Here is a 27110-nt window from a genome sequence, read left to right as displayed (position 1 = left end):
CATTTTCTTAATTGATTTTGGTAGAAAGGCAAGGTCTGAAACTGAAGTATCTTTGCAATGGTTTTGTTCTAATTCCATCCATGAATTATTATGATTATTTTTATGAATCCATTTATATAAATATTGTAGCTGGTTTGCTAAAAAGTAATATTGAAAATTTGGAGATTCTAGGCCGCCATGTGATTTTGTCTTTTGTAATTTTTCCAGTAAAATTTTAGGTGTTTTATTTTTCCAATAGAAGTGGGAGGTTAATGAATCCAGTGATTTGAACCATTTATCGGTGGGTGTTGTTGGAAGCATTGAGAACAGATAGTTGACTTGTGGTAAAGTTTTCATTTTAACTGTAGCAATGCGACCGATAAGTGATAGTGGTAGGTTAGTCCAGCGTTTTAAATCATCTCCAATTTTTTTTTAAAAGTGGGGTATAGTTGAGATTAAACAACTCTGACAGTCTGGAGGAAATGTTGATACCCAAGTATGTAATGTTGCCAGTGTGGAGTGGAAGAGAAGAATCATGAGCTGTGGAATCCCAGGCACCCTCTGAAAGTGGTAATATTGTTGATTTATTCCAGTTTATTGTATAATCAGAAAGTTTTGAGAAAATATTGATAATTTTAAAGGTTTCTTTCAATGACTTATAAGGGTTTTGTAAACATAACAACAAATCATCTGCATAAAGACAGATCTTATGTTGTGTATTGACGTTTTGTATTCCTTTGATATTATCATTTTGTCGTATTGCTGCTGCAAGTGGTTCTATAAATAGGGCAAATAAAGAGGGAGAAAGTGGGCATCCTTGTCTGGTCCCTCTGTGAAGTGTGAAATTTTGTGATGTAATCCCATTTGTTGTTATTGTGGCCCTAGGTGAAGTATATAATATTTTTATCCAGTGGATGAATGACTCTCCAAAGCCAAATCTATGTAGAGTATTAAAAAGAAATGTCCAGTTAACTTTGTCAAATGATTTTTCGGCATCAAGTGATACAATTATTGTTTTGGTATGATTTTGTTGGGCAAGGTTAATTAGGTTGAATAATCTACGCATATTATCTGAAGCATTCCTGTGTTTAATAAAACCTGTTTGATCATGGTGAATTAACATCGGGATAACTGTTTCTATTCTAGTAGCTAATGCTTTGGTAATGATTTTTAAATCTGTGTTTATTAATGAAAGAGGGCGGTAACTAGAAGGGTGCATTGGATCTTTGTTTGGTTTTAGCAAAAGTGTCATAACCGCCGTATTCATGTGTGTTGGTATTGTCGAAGTAATTTTAATTTCTTTAATAACTTTGAGGAATAAAGGAGAAAGAATTGACCAGAAGTGTCTATAGAATTCAGCTGGTAGACCAGATCAGGTCCGGGTGATTTGTTATTTGGCATTTGGTCTAATGCTTTATGGAGTTCAGCATGAGTGAGAGGTGTATCTAATGCATTTGCCTGTTATTTTGACATTGATGGTAGCTTTAATTCTTTTAGAAAATGTTCTATGTCTGCTTCATCTGGATTGCGATTAGAAGAATATAATTTTTGGTAGAAAGTTCGAATACATTATTAATTTCTTGTGGGTTCTGGGTTATTTTATCTAAATCATCGTATATGGATGGAACAATTGCTTTTTCTTGTTTACGCTTTAGTTGATTTGCTAAATATTTACCCATTTTGTTACAATATTGGTATTGTTTGTATTTGAGTTGTTGGATAATAAACTGTGTTTTATGGTTTATTATGCTATCGAGTTCAGCTTTAAGACTGTTTAGTTCGCATTGTATTTGTTCACTAGGGCTGCTAGAGTAGGTATCTGTGAGGAGTTTAATTCTCTGTTCCAAGTTATTTTCCAGCTGTTGTTGTTGTTTTTTCCTGTATGATGAATATGATATTATTTTTCCTGTAATTACTGCTTTGCCTGTTTCCCATAATAATGATGGTGAAATCCCAGGAGAGTCATTCATTTCCAGGAAGAAAGCCCACTCTTTCTTAATAAAACTGTCGAAGTCAGAATCGCGAAGCAGTGAAGTATTGAAGCGCCATCTATTGGGGCGTTTAATAGAGGATTGAGTATTTAATGAGATGGAGATGGGAGCATGATCGCTGATTATGATTGGATGAATTGAAGTTTCTATTACATGTTGGGTTAGTGAGTTACTGATGAGAGAAAAATCAATTCGGGAAAAGGACTGGTGAAAAGAAGAAAAATAGCTATATTTTCTGAGTGAAGGGTTATTCATTCTCCAACTATCGCCAAGTCCAAAATTAGTCATATATTGTTTGATTGTTTCAGTAGACTGGCAGGTTCTTGTAGAATTTGATCGGTCCATTTGTGGGTTTATAACAGTATTGAAGTCTCCAGCAATAATTATATTATTTGTATCGGGTAGTAGTGAGAAAAAATTATGAAAGAAGGATGGATCATCATTGTTTGGTCCATAAATATTAGCTAGTGTGGATGTTATATGGTTAATGGATACATTGATGATGACAAATCTCCCTTCTGGGTCAATAACAGACGTGCTAAGAATTAGTGGGATATTTTTATTTATTAATATTGAAACTCCTCGTTGTTTACTATTGTATGTTGATGAGAATATGTTGTTAAATTGATTAAATGTTAGATTTCCAAGTTCTGATTTTGATAAGTGTGTTTCCTGTATAAAAGATATATCAGCCCCTAATTTCATCAGATGGTTAATTATTTTAGTCCTTTTTGCCTGGGTCCGGAAGCCACGCACATTCCATGATACCATTTTAAGTGTTTGCATGATTGTTGATTAAATGTCTAGAAAGAGATAATGATAATAATAGTAAAAACAAAAAAAGAAAGAGACTGTAGGCTATACACATGTAGAGTATACTTATAAACAAGTGCAGAGTGACATAGTGAGACAGAATAAACAAAAGCATAAGGATCGGTGGATTAAGATCCACGTATCCGTTTAAAGAAAAGAGAGAGGGTGGTGCATCATATCAATATATAGGCTAATCTGACAGTCGCAGATTGTTCGATGTTATAGCTACTATATTAAAAGAGCCATGGAGTAATTTTTGAGTCATGGTAGAGCTGTCCATCGATAAAAAGTTTGTCCACAATTATATTTGCACGTTTATTGTTTTGTCTGTGTTTTTTCATGATGGGGTAGACAATTTTGCGCCGATTGTTTATTTCGCCTTGGAAATTGATCATTTAATCCGTAATTGGTTCCTTTCAGTTCTTTGCCTTTGCTTTTTGAGTGCTTTGTGTTTGTAATGTTCCAGTTTAGCGATGATCGGTCGAGGTGATTTATTTGAACGTGTTCCGAGACGGTGAACTCTGTGGAAGGTTATTTCATTTACAGTGTCCGGTTGGAGTTTGAGTTGAGTTTTCATGAAGTCTCTGATCATTGCTTCGGGATCGTCGGGGGAATTTTCAGTGATGCCAGAAAATATCAGGTTATCGCGCATGCTTCTCGTTTGAATGTCCAGAATGGTTTCTTTCATTAATTTGTTTTCTTTTATGACTGTATCCATCTGTTTGTTGAGTGATTCAACATTAATTTGGAGAGATTTATTCGACTGTTCTAGCTTCTCAATATGTGTGTATGCAAATTCCAGACTTAATCGAAGTTCTTTTATTTCGTCATGTACCGTAACCAGTAAGTCCAGTTTGTTGTTAATGGATGCGAGTACACTGACCTCAATTTCTGAGGTTGTAAATCGCTGGTGTCAGTAGATGATGTCTTCTTTCGTTTGGTTGGTTTCGGAGTTTGCTGAGTTGTAGTGGTATCCATTGTATAGCGGTTGTAGTAGTGATCGATGTATTTCTCTAAGTCCGTTAATTTATCCAGTATAGAGGAGGGTAATATGTTCCCGCGGTGACCGGCATGCGGTTTATTGGTAGTTGGTACAGCTCTCTCAGTGAGCGCGTGCCGCCATGATGAATCTTGCCCTCTCTGCGCGAATCTCGCGTTACTCAGCGTCTGTTAGCTTGAAAGCCATTTATTTGCAAGTGTAATAAACTAAAGCAGATATACCCATCTTAAATTAAAATAGACAAAATCTTATATGCAGGAGCATTTCACCCAATAAAATGCACTCTAGAATGAGAATGTTGTATACCGCTAATAGCGTTTGCAACTGAATAATACTGTCTCACTAAAGTCAAAACACAGGAAAGAAAAATCACACTTATCATACCAAAAAGTGAAACTGGGAAAATTAACTGCATTTATAAAAGTGTAAGTAGGAGAATCATCATTCAAAAATGTTCTATAATCGCACCTTCTAAAACACATTTTGATCAGTCATTTTGGTTTGATACTGGAGATGCTGTATCAATAGAGGACAGGATGTGTCTGTTTTCTGGTGAAGGGAAGTATTTGGTTTGTATAGAAGATGTGTATCTGACCATAATGTTTCTCTCTGCAGAGGACCTGCCTCGATGAGAGACACTCAGTTCTGTCATAAGGCTCCAGCTTCCTCCACCTCATGTCATTGAGACCATGGATTGAACTACTGATCGAGCTCCCTAGCCAACAAATAGTAGCATTGTCTGTACATTTGTGTGTGTGTAAGCTTATTTGTTTACCACTGTTTATGTACTTGGAGTCAAACATTTCCAAAATGAAACTACTCTGATGAGGATGTTGATTTCTGTGCATAGTGTTTAGAGAAGTTGGAAGGAACGGTAAGCTTTTAAGTTTCAAAAGGGTTTTAAGGGGCACAATACTTTTGCGGTCTTGTTTTGAGACAATAATCAGTGATTAAAATAAGCACAGAGATTGTATTTTCCAACCACATGCAATAATAATAACATAATGCCGTATCAATAACGGGAATCAGATAGCATTTCATGAAAAGAAACGATTACATATAGATTAGAGATAATCATGGAGGGTGAAGGAGTGTGGAATAAGCAAGGCATTAGTAAGTGATGTGACACAAATCGGTGACATGGTCAAATATAAAAGGTATTTAAAAAGGAAAATGGAAGAGTAATCTATTCCTTTATCTTTAAAAAGGTCATATAATAAGAAATACAAATTTCCATGATCTTTATAATGTAAACATAACAGGTACTATGTAAACAATGCGGTTTTCAGTAGTAAAAAAAATGAATAAATTATCTATAGACACTAAGAAGCAAAAATGGCTCATTCCAAATGTCCGCAACTAACAGACACCAAAAAGATGAAGCCTCAATCTAAATTTTAAATGGGCTGTCCAATTCCAAGGGTCAGAGAGAGTGAGTGAAAAATCATTATGGAAGAACTAAATGTGAAAAAAACCTTTATGTATTTTAAGCAGAAAATATTTAAATGAAAATACACTATGGTCCTAATAAAGTGCCCAATGTGGTCTTCTGCTGTTGTAGCCCATCCACCTCAAGGTTCAATGTGTTGTGCATTCTGAGATGCTATTTTGCTCACTAGAATTGTACAGAGTGGTTATCTGAGTTACTGTAGCCTTTCTGTCAGCTCAAACCAGTCTGGCCATTCTACGTTGACCTCTCTCATCAACAAGACATTTCCGAACGCAGAACTGCCGCTCGCTGGATGTTTTTTGTTTTGTGGCACCATTCCGAGTAAACTCTAGAGACTGTTGTGTGTGAAAATCCCAGGAGATCAGCAGTTACAGAAATCCTCAATCCAGCCCGTCTGGCACCAACAATCATGCCACGGTCAAAATCTACCCCCCCCCCCCCCCATTCTATTGGTTGATGTGAACATTAACTGAAACTCCTGACCCGTATTTGCATGATTTAATGCACTGGTGACAGAGTGATAAACTAATTATCCTAGCCTTGAGAGGCCTGTCCCCTGTGAAGAACTCACCCCATGATAACTTTTGCTCTGCCCTCTTGCCCTAGGAGAGAAAAGTGCACTGATATTTGGTAGCATTGTCACAGTGCAAAAGGCTGAAGATTATGAAATGTGTAAATGCTTATGCTTAAACCTTCCCTCCGAAAACATACAGTAGGTGGAGTTGTATGGTAGATAAACATCTAGGCCAGTGACCAAAAGATTTAGGTTCTAGCCACATCTGGGACGAATCATAACTACTAAATGACTACTTATTTACTTAACTTGTAAAACATGAACTCTAAAATTAAGTTGACTTGAACTTTGAAAACAGGGAAGCTCGAAAGTGCAGTCTAAATTGATTTTGTTGGCAAAGGGTTGGGTATGGAAAAGAGGACTGCACAGGCATTAAGTTGAAGCCAGAACCCAGCCTTTAAAGGAATATTCCTGGTTCAATACAAGTTATACTCAATCGACAGCATTTGTGGTATAATATTGACTACCACCAAATATACATTTTGACTTGCCCCTCCTTTTCTGGAAAAAAAAAAAAAAAAGAATAGAAAAATTCTGGGTTACAGTGAGGCACTGGGAAGTGAACGGAGCCAATCCATAAACCTTAAAATATTCTTTATTTCAAAAGTATAGCCACAAGACATAAACAATGTATGTTAACATGATATTAGTGTGATAAAATCACTTAGTAAACTTTTCTCTGTAAAGTTATAGCCAGTTTTACAACTTTGTTGCCATGACGATGAAAGGTCAACAAACCCTAAAACTCTAAAATAACTAAAAGTTATGATTTAAACAACTTTACAGCTCAAATAATACATTTTAAAAGAATTAATGTAAGTGCTTTTAGAAAATTATAAGCATCACATTTATGCCTTTAAACCCTCCAAAAATTAGTCCCATTCACTTCCATTGTAAGTGCCTTGATGGAACTTCGATTTTTGCTTCTTTTTTTTTTTTAAAAGGAGGGACGAGTCAAAATATATAAATCTTTTGTGGTAATCAACATTATGGCACAAATGCTGTCAATTGAGCTTAACTTGTATTGAACCAGGAATATTCCTTTTTAAATTAAGCCTGTGTGAACCGACCAGACCTGTATTGCCAAATTTTAAGATCAAACACATCTCGAACCAGAGCTAGAGTAGACTCGGACACATTCTCAAGGCTCACTAAGCAGACTCAAATATGAAACACTGCATGTGTTTGGACACAAAATGAGTTGCAATAAAATTAAAACAAAATATTTTCTACTAATAATTTATTTGATCATTACCTACCAAGCTGAACCCAACGAAAACCCAAAGTTATATATGCAATAAAGACCCCAAACCCTCAGGTCGGTAATGGTATCAGACGTTCAGATTTTGGATTGATATAGTTGTACTCACCCTATGGCCATGCAGAGGCTACGGTACCAATCATTGATATTCTCCTGATCATCAGACATCAGGAGCAGTTTGGCCCTGGCGAAGGTCAACTAGATAAGACAAAATAGAGGAAACGATCGGAGTTAAATGTGATGTGTAAAATGTATGAGATTGGGAGTTTATGTTTGGGGGAAACTAGTGAGGAACATTCAGAAGAAAACTGCAGATTTTGTAGGTATAATTTTAGAATGCCTATAGATCAACTTTTCTCCTAAGCAGATGGGACATACTATGAGTTTGTCAAAAGTCCAGAGATCTTAATCTAATGCCTCGCACCATTTCTCTCTAGCCTGGATTTTCATTCCTGTGCACATAATTCCATTGAATCACTAGAGGGCGTCCATGAACCAGTTTGATGGCATCGCCACCAGTGTTCATCGTGTTGACAGTTTATCTACCTTCTGAAACCTTATGGTTCACAGTACTGATTGCATTGTACTTGAGGAATATAGTCGACAAAAGTAGAAGAGGTTGCAGGAACAGCCATAATTTGACATTTTAAAAGATGTAAAATTACATCACCTAAGCAAAGACAACTGGTCAAACTACTGTGACTTTGAGGGTATTAACACCCAGCATTGAATGTGTGACAGAGTGTGTCAATTTGACATCCACATGAATGGCCGGACCCAGGGTTTCTCAGCAGAACATTGCCCAGATCATCACACTCCCTCCACCGGCTTGTTGTCTGGCGCCAACACTTCCCTAGGTAAACGGCGCACACGTACATTGCCATTCACTCGATGTAAAAGAAAACCGACTCATTGGACCATACAACCTTCTTTCATGGCTCCAAGGTCCAGTTCTGACGCTTTCATGCTCATTGTAGGCGTTTTCGATGGTGGACAGTGTTACCCTGACCAGTCTGCGGCTACAGACTGTGTTGTGACACATTCCTCCCATAATCATCATTCATTTTCTGTGACTTGTGCCACAGTAGACCTTCAGTCGGTTCGGACCAGACGGGATAGCCTTTGCTGCCATCATGCATTAAGCTTGGGCGCCCAACACCCTGTCTCCGGTTTGTTGTTTGAACCTCCTCGGGCCACAGTTGGTAGGTACTCACCACTGCTGACTGGGAGCAACCCACAAGCCTTGCCATTTCATGTTGACTACAAGAACTTTATTGTTCGCTTACCATCTAATCTACCCCTGACATGTAGCCTTGTTAGGATATGATCAACTTTATTTGTTTCACCTGTGAGTTCTGTTTTGGCTCAGTGTATTTATAGCAACTTAACTAAATAAAACCAAATCCAGTTTAATGGCACAGACATTTGAAGGTAACTATCACCCCATTTAGTACAGAGGTTTTTTCCCACCACAGTAACCCAAAAACACGTTTAACTGGACCGCACATTGGCTATGTGGAGGTCAAGAGCTTGCATATGCAGTCATGTACTGGCGTAGAGTATGTTTCTGGCGTAGAGTATGCCTTAAGATGCTCCAAAAGCCTCAATCTGATGCCTGTGTACATCGATGCATCCCTAAAATAAATCCATTATAATAAATCTATCTTGGACAAAGTGACACATTCACTTGCAAACAAATATTCGAGGGGTGGGAAATATGTGAAAAATGTATGAATGACAGATGTCGTAATTTTGCAAATTTCGCCTGGGCCTGGTCATAAATCATATAGGGTTGGAATGACACGAGGGTGAGTAAATTATGACAAAAATTTTATTTATGGGTGAACTATCCCTTTAGCTTGATAAAAAATTATTAGATATAGAACCTGCTGTAAAATAGGTCATCACGCAAGAGGAGAAAAGAGCAGAAGATGCAGAGGAAGCAACATGTTCTGCATTCTGGACCAAAGGCACACAGATGTGCCAGTTGATGCTCTCGACTGCTAATTTGGCAATGATCTGCACTTTGAGGACAACTTAGAGCTCTGCCCACGTTCTCCTCCTCCCATCAGATGGCTCATCCATGAGTCAACAGCAATTACCATCAGTCATCCGCACTGAGGAGACTTTACTGCTAGATTACACATGTCAAACAAGACAACGGGAGCCATCCAACTCCAAACAAAGGCTCCTCAGAATAATTACAACAGGGACCCATTAGAGTGGATTATAATTGGGGCCCTGAAAATATTAAATGACCTTTCACATTTACCTGAGGCCGCCAGAGAAGGAAACAGCACCAGTTACCGTCATCATATCAATAATCAGTCCTAATCTTTATTACAACTGGGAAAAGAATCATAATGACGAGCAGAGAGAGGTCTTTAATGGACACCTGGTAAAAGTAATGACTCTCTGGTTATATTTTAAGGCGGCGGGTGGCTGGCGCGGGCTGTTTCTCATTATGTATTAAATAGATTAAGATTTCAAATGTACCGTCATCAAAAGTATTATCTAATTACCGAGTTCAGTGAGCGAAGCAAAGCGGAGCGTGATATATTATCAGTCCGCCGCATTGGGGTGGGGGTGGGGGGACTGGTGTCCTGATTTATGCACAAATAGATACCACTTCTATTGCGATGCGGTAATTAGGGATTTGTCAGGAAATCTGACCCTCTTAGGTAGAAATTACTTTGTATAATATGAACGGCGAGGCATGGAGGCTCTTCGACGCACATAATTTCACTTGATTATTTATACATCAAAGGGAATCGGTCATGGATGCAGAATAATATTCAAGGAGGTGGAGGAAGATATAACTGCAAGAGGAAGACAGAGAGACGGAAAGGGAGGGGATGCGAAGATGGAGAGAAAGAGAAAAGGGGGAAATTATCCAAATACAAACACTCTCTCATCTAGACAAATGGAGAGAGCACGCACAATAATTTTCATAGCACATTTTCGTCCCTTTCCTCTACTACTTCTACTTTCAAACTTTGCATATAGATTGCCATGGCATTTCCAGCTGTCAAATTTAATTTTGCTTTAATTCTTCACAGCCCGTCTGGGGAGGGGTCTGAGTGTGCTGACAGCCTCTTTCCCTTTCAGTCCAGGTGGGAGGCGGGTAGAACCAGGATCAATAATGTGTCCTTATGAGAAATTGCACCTAATGCTATTGAGTATGCATTTGAGGCCTCTGTGGGATAACAGGCTAATGAAATGCCATTTCTAGCCATTAGATAATATGCACCCAAGTCCACAGCGCAGGCAGAGGAGAAGAAAGGAGTCGAGTGGTGACAGGGTTCTAGGAAGATGCATTCAATGGTGGTTAGGAAGAGATGGATCTCTGATTCTGATGGAGTGAGACGAGCGCTATTGTAGAGTTCTTCAGAGCAGGTGGAGAGAGGCTACTAGTTATGTCTATTCTATGAGCCAAAATGTTTTAGTAGATCAGGGAGCAATAGTGTTACAATCAGTGCAACAGACTTTGATTTTACGGAGTACAATGCTGTAGTTGGATTATTCCGTTTATGCGGTAGGTTTTATGCACAATTATTTCAGAGTCTGCAATGAATATGGGCAACATGGGATGTGATGTCAAACTTCAGGATTCAGTTTTAAATAAATAATAAGAATTCAGATAATTGAAAATGTAAATAAATATACTGTACCATTTACCCAAGATTCTTGTACAAATGCAAACCATGCTTTTTTGTACTTTGATACAAAACCGACAAAATATTTTTTGCCAAGAGGTCAATCTGACATTTAGTGAAATGTCGTTGAAAACGTTGGTGAAATGTTGTTTTATGAATTTGCAGGTCTGAGTTCATCAAACTTTAACTTCAGTACATACACTTGCGTTCCAGCTCAACAAAGATGCAATGAAAGTGAATGGTGACTGAGGCTGTAATTCTGCTTTACATATCTTTAGTTATATTGGTATAAATAATTGGTATATATAAAATAAAGTGAAATGATGACAGAATTATTTCTTTATTTGTTCTATTTTTTTTGTGAACCATCCCTTTATGTGAAAGTATATACACTAAAATGCATCTTAACTGTAATACAAATAATCTGCTGATTGACAAGTGTTTGGCACTGATTAAACAGTGTAGAATAAATGATTTTGTGGTGTGCAATACATTCGTCTGAATGTTTCATGAGAGTGCGAAGATTGCTTAGACATAATTTGTCACACAGCAGCAGTTAAGAGACCTGGAAAGAGATCAAGACATGTGAAGACATTAAAACTTGAAGCCTTATGAGGAACTCAAGTAATTAGCGCAAGCAAAATAATGATAAATTGATCATTTTTACTAACTTGCAGATCAAACAGTTCTGAGAACAATAAATCTCTTAAATCATGTGGGGAGGCACATATGCTTAAGATATACAGTATTTAATGGATTTGATAAGTGCCAATGAGGAATGTAATCTTAAATAAAAATGTGTAATAAAAATAAACAGAAATACAAGGGAGGTAAAAATACATGGAAGAATAGATCGGACAATGAAAATTAAATAAATCAATAACAGGATTTAAAAAACAGATTATAATAATATCAAAGGTATGCATTCATTTCTTATTCAAAGAGAAATTACTTTTTTATTTTCAGTTGTGAAAATCCACATCCCTAATCTGTGTTTGTTTCCCCCCCCATGTGAACAACACTGGCTCAACCAATGGCATGAGTTTGGGGTGAGCTATCTGTTTGAAAACATTGCTGAAAAGTGTTAAATTATTTTAGCAATTCTGTTCATTGCCTCTAGTGGCGCAGAAATTACACACTTCACCCTTATAAATAATTAGAAAAAGATCTAACCAAAATAACATCTTAATAAAAGGATCATAATTGAATCTGCAAAATTGAATTGACATAACTATTTATAGTCTTAATAAATACTGTAATTGTCAGGAGGGGATGCTTTATTTGGTACGTGCTAAAAATCACAGACCATTTCAACTTACACTGATAAGTCCTCCCTGGCTCTTGGTGTGGCCAAAGACTTTGTCCACTGTGCACTCTTTCAACGGGTAGACTCGCTGGCTAGCAAACTTGTCCCCATTGACTGGGTGTATGGGACTGCATGGCTTGGCCTGGAGCAGGATGTCCGAGAATAAGAAGAACATCTTGGGCTTGGCCTCTGTGCCTTTAGGGGGCACCGTCTTCAGCCAACCTTCCCGAATATACCACCTTCCTAAGAGAAGAAGAGATAAAAGACAACTTAAATTGGTTGAAGGGCTTACACATCCACCTTTTTCCACCACATGAAAAAGTCAATTTCACCCAGAGAATAAAAAAGCGTAATGTTTACATGACTTAAGAAGAGAAGAGACAACCAATCTATCCTCTCTGTGATTGGCAGTAACATGATGGAAAGTAAATTATGCTGACATTTAGATAGATCAGATGAAATTGCATTCCTGCTACTGATTCCTTAATTGCCCCGGTGAACCTTGTGATTGCAGCTCCGGCGATAATGCAAGCGTAGGGATCAAAATGGATGCTCTGAGCAACATATTAGCAGAGGGGTCAAGTAGGGGTCAAACTGCTTTTTTAAAATGCCACAGGTTTAATATGAGTCAACAATGAGGACACATCTTGTGATACTCCCAGGCGGCGTGTGCAGATTGGATTTAACGGTTTCTTGGCTTTTATAAATTGGTTACACATTTTACATGCTCCGGCTTAAAGGGAATAGTCAATGCTTACACAAAAGAATAACCCCAAAATCTACGCAAGTATATAGATGCAAACACAATCAATTTTGTGTGTCGTTGCAATCCGAAATGTACCAGACAACAATTCATAATGGAATGTAAGAATGTTGCATTCTCAGTACTGCCACAAGAGGCGCTTTTGCGAGCATTACCATTGTCTTCTGTGGTCAGTTTTCTCTTTTAGATCAACTACTGTCATGGTGAAGCAACAGTTTGAAGAGAAATTTCTTACGCTGTGTAGTAATGGTCACTTACAAGCGACTTTGGGCTTGTTTTTTCATGTTTTCAGTTGCTTATCAATGTCCCATTGATTCAAGCTTTATGTCAGAGAATTACACCACTCTTATCTCCAAGCCAGCCACTTAATAATGTTCAGGGGCCCCAAAGCCTCCCGTTTGTCAAGCATCACTTTTGTTAAGGCACATCGAAGGAAACAGAGGGGATGGACTGGGATAAGCTGGGATGGTCGCGGTCGGTACGGCCTTCTGATGCTAGAAAAAGTGTGAGGAAGAAAAAGAAGCCTTATTGGACAAGAGAAAGAACCTCAGTAGAATTCTAGAGTCCTGAAAAAACAGGATGAGAGGGCTTTTTCTACACACTTCCTACATCCGGCTCTGTGTGAAATGAGCCCAGCGGTCGTTGGGTATTCATCGCCAGTCTCCCAACCACCTTTGTGCACACACGCTCCCTTCCTTTCTCCCAGCATCCTTTTTATCTGCCGGCCAAGATGAGGAGAGGCGCTAATTGGTCCTGGGGGAGATTGGCAGGCCAAGGCATTCACGACAAGGCCCTCTCTGTCTTTTCTCTCTCTCTCTCTCTCTGCATCCTTCTCCATCTCCTTGTCTTTTGTTTCACACGTGGGCATTCCCCTTTGGGATAAATAAGGAGGAAGAAAGGACCTCCACTCCACAAGTAGCACAAAAGAAGATAGAAAGAACTGACTCTGTGAGCACACTTCCCCCTCCATTTACCAATTAGTGCTGAGAACTTATCGATAAATTCAGTTAATTCTCTCATTGGAGACTTAAAATGTGCCTTGCGAAAACAAAACCATACGCAATCGCCTCTATTGATTATGGGCAAACAGTTGGGTCTCTTTTAAACAAGACTATTTTCCACACTCTTCCATCTGACCTCCTTCATCCATTTAACTATCTGTCTCTCCATGGCACTCTCCGAGATGAAAAGAATTACAGATCACAGACTAACCTGGAGCCAGGATTCTGGTCTTTCGGCCCTTCAGCTGTTTCTGGACTCTGCGCAGTTGCAGGTAGTTCTCATGGCTTCGAGCGTTGTCCTGGATCCGCTGGGTGACCTCTGAGATGGCCTTCACTGCTTCTATATGTTTTAAATTCATGGATATTTTCAGGTTTTCTAATACCAATGTCAATATTAATCATATCTGAAATCCTCTTTCTTAATCTTATGTGCATGTTAAGCCCATTTTAGATGGACTGTATTTTAGGCAAGATAAATCTACAACTTTTGTAATTAAGTGAAATTTTTTTTTTTTTGAAAGATTGCAACTGAATGTAAATATAACGCAAAAGTATATAATTAAAATGTAATATTTGTATAAAACAATAATTAAACTGCCGTTCAAAAGTTTGGGGTCACTTGACTGAAATGTTTCTCGTGATCTTAAAAACCTTTTGGTCTGAAGGCGTGTGCTTAAATGTTTGAAATTATTTCTGTAGACAAAAATATAATTGTGCCAACATATGAATTTATTTCATTACAAAAATTACAAAATGTAAAAAAAAGGTTTTTAAAATGGATGCATTGGACCGAATAATAAAGAAAAGCAGCTAACAAGTGCCCAGCATAGATGGGAACTCATTCAATACTGTTTAAAAAGCATTCCAGTGTGATACCTCAAGAAGCTGGTTGAGTAAATGTCTGCAAATTCTAGGCAAAGGGTGACTACTTTGAAGATGCTTAAATATAACAGTTCTGATTTATTTTTCAAAACTCAATTCCTATAGTTCCATTTCTGTTCTTCCATAGTTTTGATGACTTTATTATTATCCTTAAATGTGAAAAATAATAATAATAAAGAATGAGTAAGTGACCCTAAACTTTTGACCAGTAGTGTATGTGCAATGCCAGTTGGTTCCACATAATTAAAAACAATTTCAATAGAATTACTCTACAGTTTTACTTACCAATTCTTACATAATCACACTGTAACATGAACTAATATAAAGTGTACCCGATTTATGCACTTTTGAATTTAATATTAGTGTCCAAGGAGTAATACAACAGCATGACACACTAATAGGCGCACGCCCATAGGCGCTCATGTATTATGCAGACTGTATTATTGCATATGGTAATAACAAGTTTGTTTTTGGCCTCCACACAATATTTGATTCTGCCATCAACCCCCTGGAGTAAGGTGTTGAGGGAGCATTAACACATGCAAACATCAAGGATTGGGTGAAATATGTGTTCAGACCTTGCCACAGGATGAGGTGCTAATGTTGTGCTATCAAAAGCACAAGGCCAATGTATCATAGATTATTGGTTAAGTAAATAATACATATATGAAATGTAGTTGAAAAATGAACAATAAATACAGTGATTGCAGTTTTAATTACATTGTCTACCTACTTAATCTGGAACATTTTCAGTTTTTTTTGTGTGCCTGATAAACAAGGAATCTGAACAGAACAGGTTCCTGTGGTTCCTTAGGTTACTCAAAATATAAAAACACCAAAATGTAATCTAAATAGAGTGAACTCCTTTTCAGAGTTTAAGATCCTACTTTTGTAGCTTGCAACAGAAATTTAGGAGAAAACATTTTGACAATTACCGTGCCCAGAATTCATTAACTAACGTAGACGTCAACTCATTAACGAGAAAAAAGGAACAAACAAGCAGATGGATACTAATTTTAAACCCAGCTTTGGTCTTGTTGACTCTAACAATTCATACAATGAACACAGTGCTCGGGAAGTTTGCCTCATAGTACGATATAATCACTGCCTAATTGAGTCGCTTATCTTTAGAACAATTACAAGCAAAAGCAAACAAAGTGTCTGTTTAGAGATGACTGGGCCGCAGTCTGTACATCTTTCAGTCCGTGCCTTTTAAGAAAACCCTCTTTATAATTGTGTTTCAACAGAGCCATGGCTGATACATTATTAATACAATCTCATTCCATATTCTTTGAACACTTTCTGTCTTTTTCATTTTAGCCATCATGTTTAAACAGAACTTGATGTGAGGAGTTCTTGAGTGTTAACTTTTTTTAATTAACCTTTGACAGTGTAGGAGGGGGGGACAGTTTTGGAGATGTAGGGTTTGGCGATAGAGCTAAAAAAAAAAAATATATATATATATATATATATATATATATATATATATATATATATATATATACACACACTCACCTAAAGGATTATTAGGAACACCATACTAATACTGTGTTTGACCCCTTTCGCCTTCAGAACTGCCTTAATTCTACGTGGCATTGATTCAACAAGGTGCTGAAAGCATTCTTTAGAAATGTTGGCCCATATTGATAGGATAGCATCTTGCAGTTGATGGAGATTTGTGGGATGCACATCCAGGGCACGAAGCTCCTGTTCCACCACATCCCAAAGATGCTCTATTGGGTTGAGATCTGGTGACTGTGGGGGCCATTTTAGTACAGTGAACTCATTGTCATGTTCAAGAAACCAATTTGAAATGATTCGAGCTTTGTGACATGGTGCATTATCCTGCTGGAAGTAGCCATCAGAGGATGGTACATGGTGGCCATAAAGGGATGGACATGGTCAGAAACAATGCTCAGGTAGGCCGTGGCATTTAAACGATGCCCAATTGGCACTAAGGGGCCTAAAGTGTGCCAAGAAAACATCCCCCACACCATTACACCACCACCACCAGCCTGCACAGTGGTAACAAGGCATGATGGATCCATGTTCTCATTCTGTTTACGCCAAATTCTGACTCTACCATCTGAATGTCTCAACAGAAATCGAGACTCATCAGACCAGGCAACATTTTTCCAGTCTTCAACTGTCCAATTTTGGTGAGCTCTTGCAAATTGTAGCCTCTTTTTCCTATTTGTAGTGGAGATGAGTGGTACCCGGTGGGGTTTTCTGCTGTTGTAGCCCATCCGCCTCAAGGTTGTGCGTGTTGTGGCTTCACAAATGCTTTGCTGCATACCTCGGTTGTAACGAGTGGTTATTTCAGGCAAAGTTGCTCTTCTATCAGCTTGAATCAGTCGGCCCATTCTCCTCTGACCTCTAGCATCAACAAGGCATTTTTGCCCACAGGACTGCCGCATACTGGATGTTTTTCCCTTTTCACACCATTCTTTATAAACCCTAGAAATCGTTGTGCGTGAAAATCCCAGTAACTGAGCAGATTGTGAAATACTCAGACCGGCCCATCTGGCACCAACAACCATGCCATGCTCAAAATGGCTTAAATCACCTTTCTTTCCCATTCTGACATTCAGTTTGGAGTTCAGGAGATTGTCTTGACCAGGACCACACCCCTAAATGCATTGAAGCAACTGCCATGTGATTGGTTGATTAGATAATTGCATTAATGAGAAATTGAACAGGTGTTCCTAATAACACACATACATATGTCATGTTTTTCACTAAATTAACATGTTAATAATTTTCTTTGATATCACTGCAGATAACAATACATGTAAAAAAAAACATTTACATTTTTAATAAAATATTGGGTCACACTTTACAATAAGGTTATATTAGTTAACGATAGTTAATGCATTCAGTATCATAAAATAATAATGAACAATATATTTAAGGCCATTATTAAGTTCATAATGTTTTCATACATAATGTCAGAGATTGAAATGAAGATTGAGTGATAATGCTGAATCGAAGCGGTTAATTCGTTGAAACTAACAGTTTGAACAGTTTAATTATAATTAATTAAACTATTAAAACATCTCTGTCTAAACACTAACATACATGCAAGTGGTGGCGGCGTAGTGGGCTAAAGCACATAACTGTTAAGCAGAAGGTCGCTGGTTCGATCCCCACAATTGTGTCCTTGAGCAAGACACTTAAATCCAGGTTGCTCCGGGGGAATTGTCCCTGTAATAAGGGCTCTGTAAGTCACTTTGGGTAAAAGCATCTGCCAAATGCATAAATTTAAATGTAAATGTATATATATGCGAGTCGCGAAAGCAAGGAAAGATCGCAAAACTAGTCTAGTCACACACTTTTGAGGAAATTTAACAGTGAAATAAGAGGATTAAAATAATTGTGATATTGTGATAACAGTGTTGCTTAATTTTATATAGTCAACAAAATATTTGCAAATATCTAGTGAGTATTCAATAAGCTATATCGCTCAGCCCTTCTTGTCCACGAGGTTTGAAGCAGCAAGCATCCAGAAAAACATGCTTTAATCCATGACTGACAAACTCTGCAAAGCATGGCAATTACTACAATTAAAACCATGCTGTTTCACGTGAAGCACAGCGTGTGAGAGTACATGTGGTGAGGAGATAGAAAGAAAGAGGACAGGAGAAAAAAAAAAAAAAAAGAAACAAACAACAACACAAAAAAGGAAACTAGAAAACAACAACAAAGCCTCTGGTGATTTTCACTGCTAGTTTGCCTAATCAGATACAATATGATTTGTCTGGGGTTGTTTTTAAATAATTCCCTTTACAATATGCCTATGACGAATGAGAAAAGTTTTTTTCTCTCGATCTCTATAAAACTAAGGAGTTTAAAAAGCGTCTCTAATGAGAAGAGGAAAAGGCAATGGAGGGGCAAATCTGGATATGTACCTTCATCTTAGAATCAGGGGCCGTTTTAATTTGTAAGCAAAAGCAGCAAGCAACCAATGAGATTTTAATTGATACACATAAATAATTCCTTGTGTACACTGGATCTTAAGTCAGATTTGCTGTTTATTTGACGATAGAAATGAGTCATTATCGGGGCTTCTGTTGATGCCGGAGATTTTATTTATTTATATTTTGTATGGCTCATATCCTTAGATCTGGTCCCTATTAATTAAGTCAAAATCCACATAGAGTATTTAGACTTGCGTTAAGCTTTTGCCATACTTTCATCCTCGGCGAGCACAGCCATCCAGCAACAATAATGATGATTTAACGCTACAACAACAGCCCAAACTTGTTCACTCATACAAAGACAAGGGAGGCTGTCTTTTTGACTTCCAGCTTAAAAATGTTCATTTAAGAAACGGGTTTGTTTTAGCACCATATGAAACAATGTCAGCATTTGAACCTTCTTCAACAGGCCAAGGTATCTTGTTCGAAAAGCACCTCATCATCACAAACAAAACAGAGTGATCTCTTTTTAGGTTGCTCTGTAACTGATAAACTAGAGTGGAAAGCAAATTTGACTTAGGGTGAATGAGATTCCGCAACTTGATACAGATCCTGACAATAAACGGATAATAATAAAAAAATATTTAGACAGGCTAAACCAATCAACATTTTTGTCACAGAGCGCTAACAGGATAAGAGAGTGTTTGTCAAGTTGCGAGACGGCAGAGCCTCTTACTTGAAAGCTGCTGAAACTCCGGGTTGTCTGGACTGGTGTTCCCTGTCAAGTCCCTCAAGAGATGATTGTACCTAAAAAAGCAACAAATAAACAAAACACGGCAAAGGCTTATTGCAACATTTCTATAAATACACCTTTGAAAAACAAGAGAAAACAGATCTCGGCATGTCAGGGTAAGGAGTTTGGACATGCGCTGTCACCATATGCTGATACTTTTAATGAAAAACTAAAATAAAATGCAGTTTTGCTTTTTGAAATTCAGCGTACAAATTTACACTAATGTGCAGTCTTTCTGCTTTCTCCTACAATGTGGTGGAACTGATTATGTGCCATTTATACAGCAGGAAAAAGATGAGAGAAAAAGGAGGATTTAAAAAAAGGGATGCGAAAGCCAATACAGTAGGGTTCAAAAGTCCACTTGTGGAAATGCTTCCATTTAGCATTTTTCTAAATTAATAGTTTTTTTATTTATCAGAAATTATGTTATCAGAATAGCAGATAGGAAGAGAGAGAAGAAGAAAAAAAAAAGTGAAAAACACCCCGGCCCCTCCACCACTCGAGCTGGCATGGGCACCACAAGTTTTTGCCAAACCTTATGATCCATGTTATTCCAGCATGATTTGAGAATGTTCCAAAGAGCATCTTGTGTGTTTTAGTGGAAGCAGGGAAATCAGACCTTTGGTACAAAGGAGTTTACATGGTCAGTCACATATATGCTTCTTTGATTAGGGACCTAGAAATAATTCAGAACCTTTAATATATCTCGTTCATTTCACATCAAAACATTTATTTCCTTCACATGTTATTTGTAGAACTTGGCTTATTCCATGTTTAAATTGATTTTGAATCCCAGAATTTCAATGTGATCTCAGACTTTGGAAACCCCATTGTATATTTCTGCCCATTCAATTTACACAAACAAGAGCATAGATTTGACATGGTCAAATTTCACGTTTACCTCTGCCCACTGCAGACGGACCGTTGTTCAGAAAATAAATAAATATCGATTATTGTGGCACCGCCCCCTTTCCACGATAAAAGGTTATAAATTGCTGGGCAAATCAAGGACCCCATTAAAGATATGACCGCTTTCATGAGGTGAGGGCCAAAATGAGAGGGGATGAAAATTTGGTAGTAATTCATTTTTCTGTTTCAGGGATGGAGATAAAGATAGAGTCTTAATGCCTGAGATTACAGTTCACTTAAGCAGAACTCCAGCAACTACAGACATCAAAGGACTCTTTCAAATGAGAAAGCTCTCAGAAAAGTAAGACTCTGTGATATCGTCACAATTGGGAATAAGACTCTCTAAAGTTTTCTATACTTTGATTTGAGAAACTCGAAAAATGTGGAGGGAGAATATTACACAGGCGTACACATGCAATTAATTTAGCAGTCGAATATACATTCAACTAAATACAATAGAATGTATTAATTCTTGTCGATGTCAACGGTGTTAAAGAAAAATGTCTGCTATCGTGAAACCCTGTTCGTAAACCCATTTTACTTGTATTGTAACTGGAACACCCCACAATGCAAAACTGATACTCCAAAAAAAAAAAAATTTAATAAAAAAAATTATTATATATATATATATATATATATATATATATATATATATATAATTATTATTTGGACTAAAGTGAAATGAGGAATAGTTCACAACAAGACCAAGAGCATGCATTAAGTAAATAGTGTCAATATTGATAACATGTTGAATTTTAAAACAATGTTTTAGACAAAACCTCAACATTTCTGGTACTAAATTTTACTTCACATCCACCATTTTAGATATTGTCAGATAAACTGGGACAAATTTAGTGTCTTAAACGTCCTCTCAACTCCACAGTGGTGTCTTTCTTTGGTGACTCAGCCTACCAAACCCTGCAGGCAAAAAAGTTAAGCTTGAATATTCCTGTTCCCTGAGAGCCCTGCTAAGCGCCGTTGCAGGGGCCCCTTTATAATTGGAGGAGTGCAAAGTGAAGATCGGTGCAGCCGCAGTCTTTTCCCCAGTGGCCAGGGGCGTAGCACTAAATTTTGGGCCTCGGTACAGAACTATTTTAGGGCTCCCTTAACAATTTGGGTTAGTGATGGGAATAATATCCAGTATAAACATTTTAGATGGATTTTTAACAGTGCTAATTCATAAGTAATACACAACTCCTAATTTTCAAACCCAAATATTATTTGATAAAAGCAATACATTACAAAACAAACCAAAAAACAAGGGCCTACAAACAAAATAAATTATACATGTATATATTTATAGGTTTTCTTGTTGGCAAAGTCACCATAACATTTCTGAAATGAGAAGTGTGTCAATTTGTTCAGTCCATCCTGAGACATTTCTGCTCTCAGGCAATTTTAGAAAGTCTTAACTTGCTAACGATATCTGCACAGGGCCCAAAATTAACCTAAAGTTAGGGCTGGTAGTGTTACAGATTTCCAGATTAAATTTTATATTTTGTCACATTTTAGCTTTTGAAAAATGGTCAAACTCATATTCCATCAATAAATGTCTTTAAGACATCATTTATCATTTTATTACTACATCAATACTCAGAACACATGCTAAATAGGTACTGTCTCTTTAAACAGATAATGGCATCTGAGTGCAACTTCAGATGATTTTGTTCCTCACATATTCTTTTAGTGGCTTAATGTGAGGAAAATTTCATGTATCCTATGGAGTTCTGGAGAAAATAACATTTAGGCATCATGGAAGTACATCTGAAGGTAGATTTTGCACTGAAGTAAAATATGTTTATACAGAAGATCCGTGAGGAGCGGCAGATGTTGAAAGTTTGATTTGAATTGTGCATGTCATGTTATTAAGCAAGCATCTGATTGTTGTTCACGGTTTAATAAAACACATGTAATGATGCAGTTGCTAATAATGATCCCTACCACCTGGTGAATATTTCCCTTTTATTTTCTTGCCAAAAGCTTTTTTTTTCCTTGCATGTGCCATGTGCAAGGAAAAAGTTGTTAATTTTGTACCATGTTTCCATTGATATCAAACTAATATTCACAAAGTAGCTACGTTGAGATGTATGACTCACTTTTCTTCTGTAAAAAACGAAAAGATTGTCTGCTACCTCCTGCTCTTTCTTCGATCCTTTTTCTTTTGAATGTCCAAATTTTGATACATTTCTGTAGATACGTCAATGGACTGAAGCAATGTACATCATGATGTATACTCAGTTTGGACCAGACCATTTCGATTTTGATGAGGGTTGGGTCGCTAACATGGGAGATGACAAGGCAGATTATAGGGGACATTTTTTTCAGGTGGAAAACAGACTCTTGCCATGTTTTATTCCAAACAATTGCATGTTACATACATTACTGTATGTATATAACATATGACAAAATAATGGAATACCAGTGTAGCCTTTCTGTGGGCCCTCCTTGCAGGGAGGGCCCTTGTTACTCAGGTCCATCATTATCCACGCTCCGTCGCCCCTGCCATGTCGAAATTATGTAAAAAATGGTAGCAGCCACCAAGACGCCCATGTCACCCGTCACAACCACGGAGGGGGGTAGAGGAACACATCCATTAAACTCCACATCTGATGGGAGATTTGAAGAGGTTGAGACTACAAGGCTAAGGAGAGGAGCAAAGCAAATATCTGACATGTGGCTTTCAAAATCTGACTCCTTTTGGTCTCTCTCTCTCTCTCTCTCTCTCTCTCTCTCTCTCTGACATAAGAGGTGATTTAATTAACGGTTTCAGTCAAATCTGAGCTTAAGAAGAAAAATTTAAATGGATTATATTTCCATTTTACTTTTTAATATCATATTAATTTCAATGAATTTCCAGGTCTGGAAATCACAACTTTAAAGTTCCCTGATTTTTCAAGGTTTTCCACGACTGTGGAAATAACATACAGTAAAGATCTAGGACTAAAAATTATCTAAATCCTTTACAATGAATGTAATTCGTAAAACTACATTAGCTAATGGGTTTCTGGTTGCAAGTATGTGGTTCATCATGGCTGAGGGGATGTCAAAATCCCATCACCATTAGAAAAGTATTTCTGCCAAATGGACACTCCCTTAATCTATTTGTTCAGAGGGGCACAATGACCTTGGACTTCATTGACAACTGCCATTGATTTCTGTCTGTAAGTGTCACTCTGCACTGCTCCCTTCATCAGGTCAAGACTTGAATCCAACCGTTTGCAGTCTAAGGTCAGTAAAACAGACATGTGGGTGCCATGGTGGTGAAATGCCACAGCTCAAAGTCCTCTCATGTGCAGAAGTGAGATTGAAAGAGAGATGATAGTTGTATAAGAAAATCACAAGTCGAGTCAGAGCCATATTGTAACGTGTATAGAAGTGCTCATGATAAAATCTTGGTCTAATTTTCCCCTCTGTCCCACAACTTCCAGTCTCTCTCGACGTTCCTATTTTGGTGAATCTCAACATGTCCAGGTCACATGTTACCCCAAAATCAAATGGGATAAAAAAATAAATCATATTTTGCATTAGAAAAAAAAGCCTATTGTTAGGGAAGTTATTTTCATTGCAACATAATTTTCATGACTATTAGCCACATTTCCCTCCCTAAACACTTCAATACATTTTACTGTAGCGTTAATTCGTAATTCCTATTATTCTCAATGGTTATTCTCATTATTCTCATGGATATTCATATTGAAAATGACAATAATATGAAGACTTTAAAAACTTCAACTCAAATCCTATCATCTTCAATAAATACAAATTTAACTATAAAATTATTTTGCTTCACACTAATTAGAGTCCTAAAGCTTCATTTACTAGAAGCAAAATATAATTATCTTTTGATTTTGGACTAAAATATTACCCAGACACGTTTTCACCCATATGTTAAAAAGCCTATTAAAAAGTCAAAAACAAAAGGTACATATCGGGAATCATTCGCAAAACTTTGCTCTTTTTTTAGACTAAGTTGTCTTGTACAACTTGTTACAAAGCCAAAGCACACACACAAAAAGGCCTACAAACAGTCTAACTGAAAGCTAACTAAACAGGCTTTCTGAAAACAGGGGAAACTAGAGCAGTACCATATTACACATTAGAAATGAAAGGGAAAAGGAAACCAAACAAGCCCCAATTAAGCCGCCTTCTATTAAAAGGCACTTAAAAAGAGAAATAATCTCACTTCTTATTCTTCTTGTCTCATCTTGTAGTAACAAATACATTACAGGCATTATCAGCCACGAATGCCCTTATTAGGGGCGTAGTGGGGGAAAGAAATCTAATTAAAGTGGCAAAGTAACAAAAAAAGAGAACAGCCTAATGAGCATTATGAAAGCACATTCCAAATAATGTAAACGCAACTTGCTCATTTAGCTGCCCTGTCCCACTCATTAGCGCCAAAGCAAAGAGAAGATAACGAGACAATAACGTAATCTGAACCGTATTTATAACAGATATTCTAATGAAGAGCCGTACACTACAAGAAAGCATCACTGGCCTAGTTACCGCCACGGACGCCTTGCCTCGCTAATTCCTTTGTAATATGCAGATGAAACAAGTTTCACATTTTCAAATCAACCCCCCACAGCAGTAGATATTTTGGGTCACCTCATAGTTACACACGTCTGTGCTGGAAAAGAGAGGTAGGAAAAATCTAAATTCTTTTTTAAATAAGAGCATTAAGCTTTCAAATTCCTAATTAAGAGACAAAAGCAACTGTCAAAATCCTTCATGGGTTATTGACCATGGTGCTAGTTGTTGCATAATTAGTACTTCTTAATAGCTGCAGACATATCAGCATTGCACATCGGCTTTGAAGCCAGTGTATGTGAGTGGTAACAATGTCCCCTCCATGCTCAAATCATTCTATAATCAGTATGCTTCAGCTCCACTTCGGGTTGTCCATTTCCCTCTCCCCCACCGCTCACTTATAAGAAACCGATATGGGTGCTGTCTTGGACTTCACACCAACAACTAGAGGCGTAGATGCAGCTTTGTGAAAAAAACAAAGGTTTACATTTACCAATGCCATTGCAGAAATGCACCATTCCTAGTCATCTACGAAGAATTACCGTTTCTGTAAAGCTAAAGTTTCTGATTATAGTGGGATAACTGAGCAAATAGTATTCAGCTGGTCAAGTGATCTTAACATGTACTCAATGTAAAATAAAACAGCTTTATTATGTCACTGAAATCTTCATCTCGTGCAAGTATACACAATTTTAAAGTACAATTCATTTCTTCATGTGTTAAACATTTTAATGAGAGAAACATCACAGGGTACACTTTAAAAACCCTCAATCAATCAATCACTAAACTTGTATTTTTTAAATAATTACCTAAAACATGCCATCTTAACTGCATCCAAAGCATAATGTAATAATTTCTGAATACTGAAACTGCTAATTGGACTCAATATAGAATTTTGTTTCCACCAAATTGACATGTGATCTTGAAATCTTCCTCATTAGGCTGCAAACCATTGTCTTTAATGAAATAACAAGCCTAAATGTATGTATATAACAGCACAGCAGTGTCTACGATAGGCACTTCAAAAAGAGTTCGGGCGAATGAGGGCTACAACAACTTTTTCCGTACTTTGACTGTTCCCAAGCACCAGAACCTAAATAACAAAAACCAAGACATACAGTAGGCTGTCTGATAACCTCAAATAATTTTCACCAAAAAAAATATTCTACTCAAGATCTGAGCATTTTGGAAGGCAATCACTTCCTGGGGTCAGCATATCAAGGACGATGAGATGAGGGTAATGCTATATTTAGGGGATCAATACCAGTTCTGAAAGTAAGTATATTAAATAAAAAGCTTTTTTAAAAGACTGAAGATTCCTATAGTGCTAGTCCTTCAAGACTTTGGCTGCATCAAAACAAGTGTGCTTTCACATCACTCATTGAGAGATCAAAAGGAGAGGAGAGTTTGTTCGAGGTCTTATCTTAAGACTGAACCATAGATATGGAGGATGTGACCAATCAACTTCCATCTAAAAGCGTCATCTTGATTGTAAAGAAACCATGATTAGGAGGACACTGCTACAAAGCTGCTTTTAAATGAGTTCAAATCAACACCTTTGCAAACAAACACAAACAGAGTAAAAACCTCCTGAACTACCTCTCATTATGTTGTGTTTGAAGCACAGACTGAATTGAACCCATCTGCTGTGTAAGCACAGGCCTATATATAACAGCCCTGACACTATCGGCTACATAATGGCTCGGCTCCATTAACACAAGTCCTCCTCTGCATTTTGACGCTATCTGCATGTAAAAGCGAAATGGCCGTGACCTTATGACCCGCTCCGAGCTGAGAGTTTGCCACAAAACGAAAGATTAACCTCTTATATGGTACTTTGCGATGTCAATGTTGAAGACGTACAAATACATTATGGATCTCAACAAATTTAAAGAAAAAAGTCATGCCTGTTTTATATCTGTAGGGCTTAAAACACCAAGAACTAATGCTAGACCCAATCAATGTCTTGACCAGGAAGTCTACATGGAAGGAGAGGAGGATGGAAAGGAGATTGATACAGGGACAAAACGAGAAAGACCCTGTTTGCACCTGGTACTGACATCTATTTTGGGTGATCCGATCCCAAGTGGACAGCGGTAAATACAAGCGTAAATGGGGTATAAATGCGTTATGATCTGATCACACACATTCAGAGGTAGTTAAAAAACGCACATGAACACATCACCTAAACTCTGCAGGGAAGCGTCAACATTTTGATGGATTGGAACGCGTAATATTCATTTTGAGGGCGTCAGTATGAAATAAAGTGTAAATACAGTGAATAT

At 37.5% G+C, this 27110-nt stretch overlaps 1 protein-coding gene across 1 annotated transcript in view; it reads right to left on the bottom strand.

Moving 5' to 3' along the window:
* The window catches only part of LOC127637815 (rho guanine nucleotide exchange factor 39-like), a 71934-nt gene that overhangs the window by 7757 nt on the left and 37067 nt on the right, over positions 1-27110 (bottom strand). The window contains exons 6-9 of the mRNA XM_052119103.1: positions 19330-19400; positions 14006-14134; positions 12044-12273; positions 7178-7266 (exon numbers count right to left, since the gene is read on the bottom strand). Of these exons, the coding sequence (XP_051975063.1) occupies positions 7178-7266; positions 12044-12273; positions 14006-14134; positions 19330-19400 (519 nt within the window). The remainder of the gene's footprint in view (positions 1-7177; positions 7267-12043; positions 12274-14005; positions 14135-19329; positions 19401-27110) is intronic.

This window comes from Xyrauchen texanus, chromosome 45, assembly GCF_025860055.1.
Source record: "Xyrauchen texanus isolate HMW12.3.18 chromosome 45, RBS_HiC_50CHRs, whole genome shotgun sequence".
Lineage (NCBI taxonomy): Eukaryota > Metazoa > Chordata > Actinopteri > Cypriniformes > Catostomidae > Xyrauchen > Xyrauchen texanus.
This window is presented reverse-complemented; position numbering and strand designations above follow the sequence as displayed.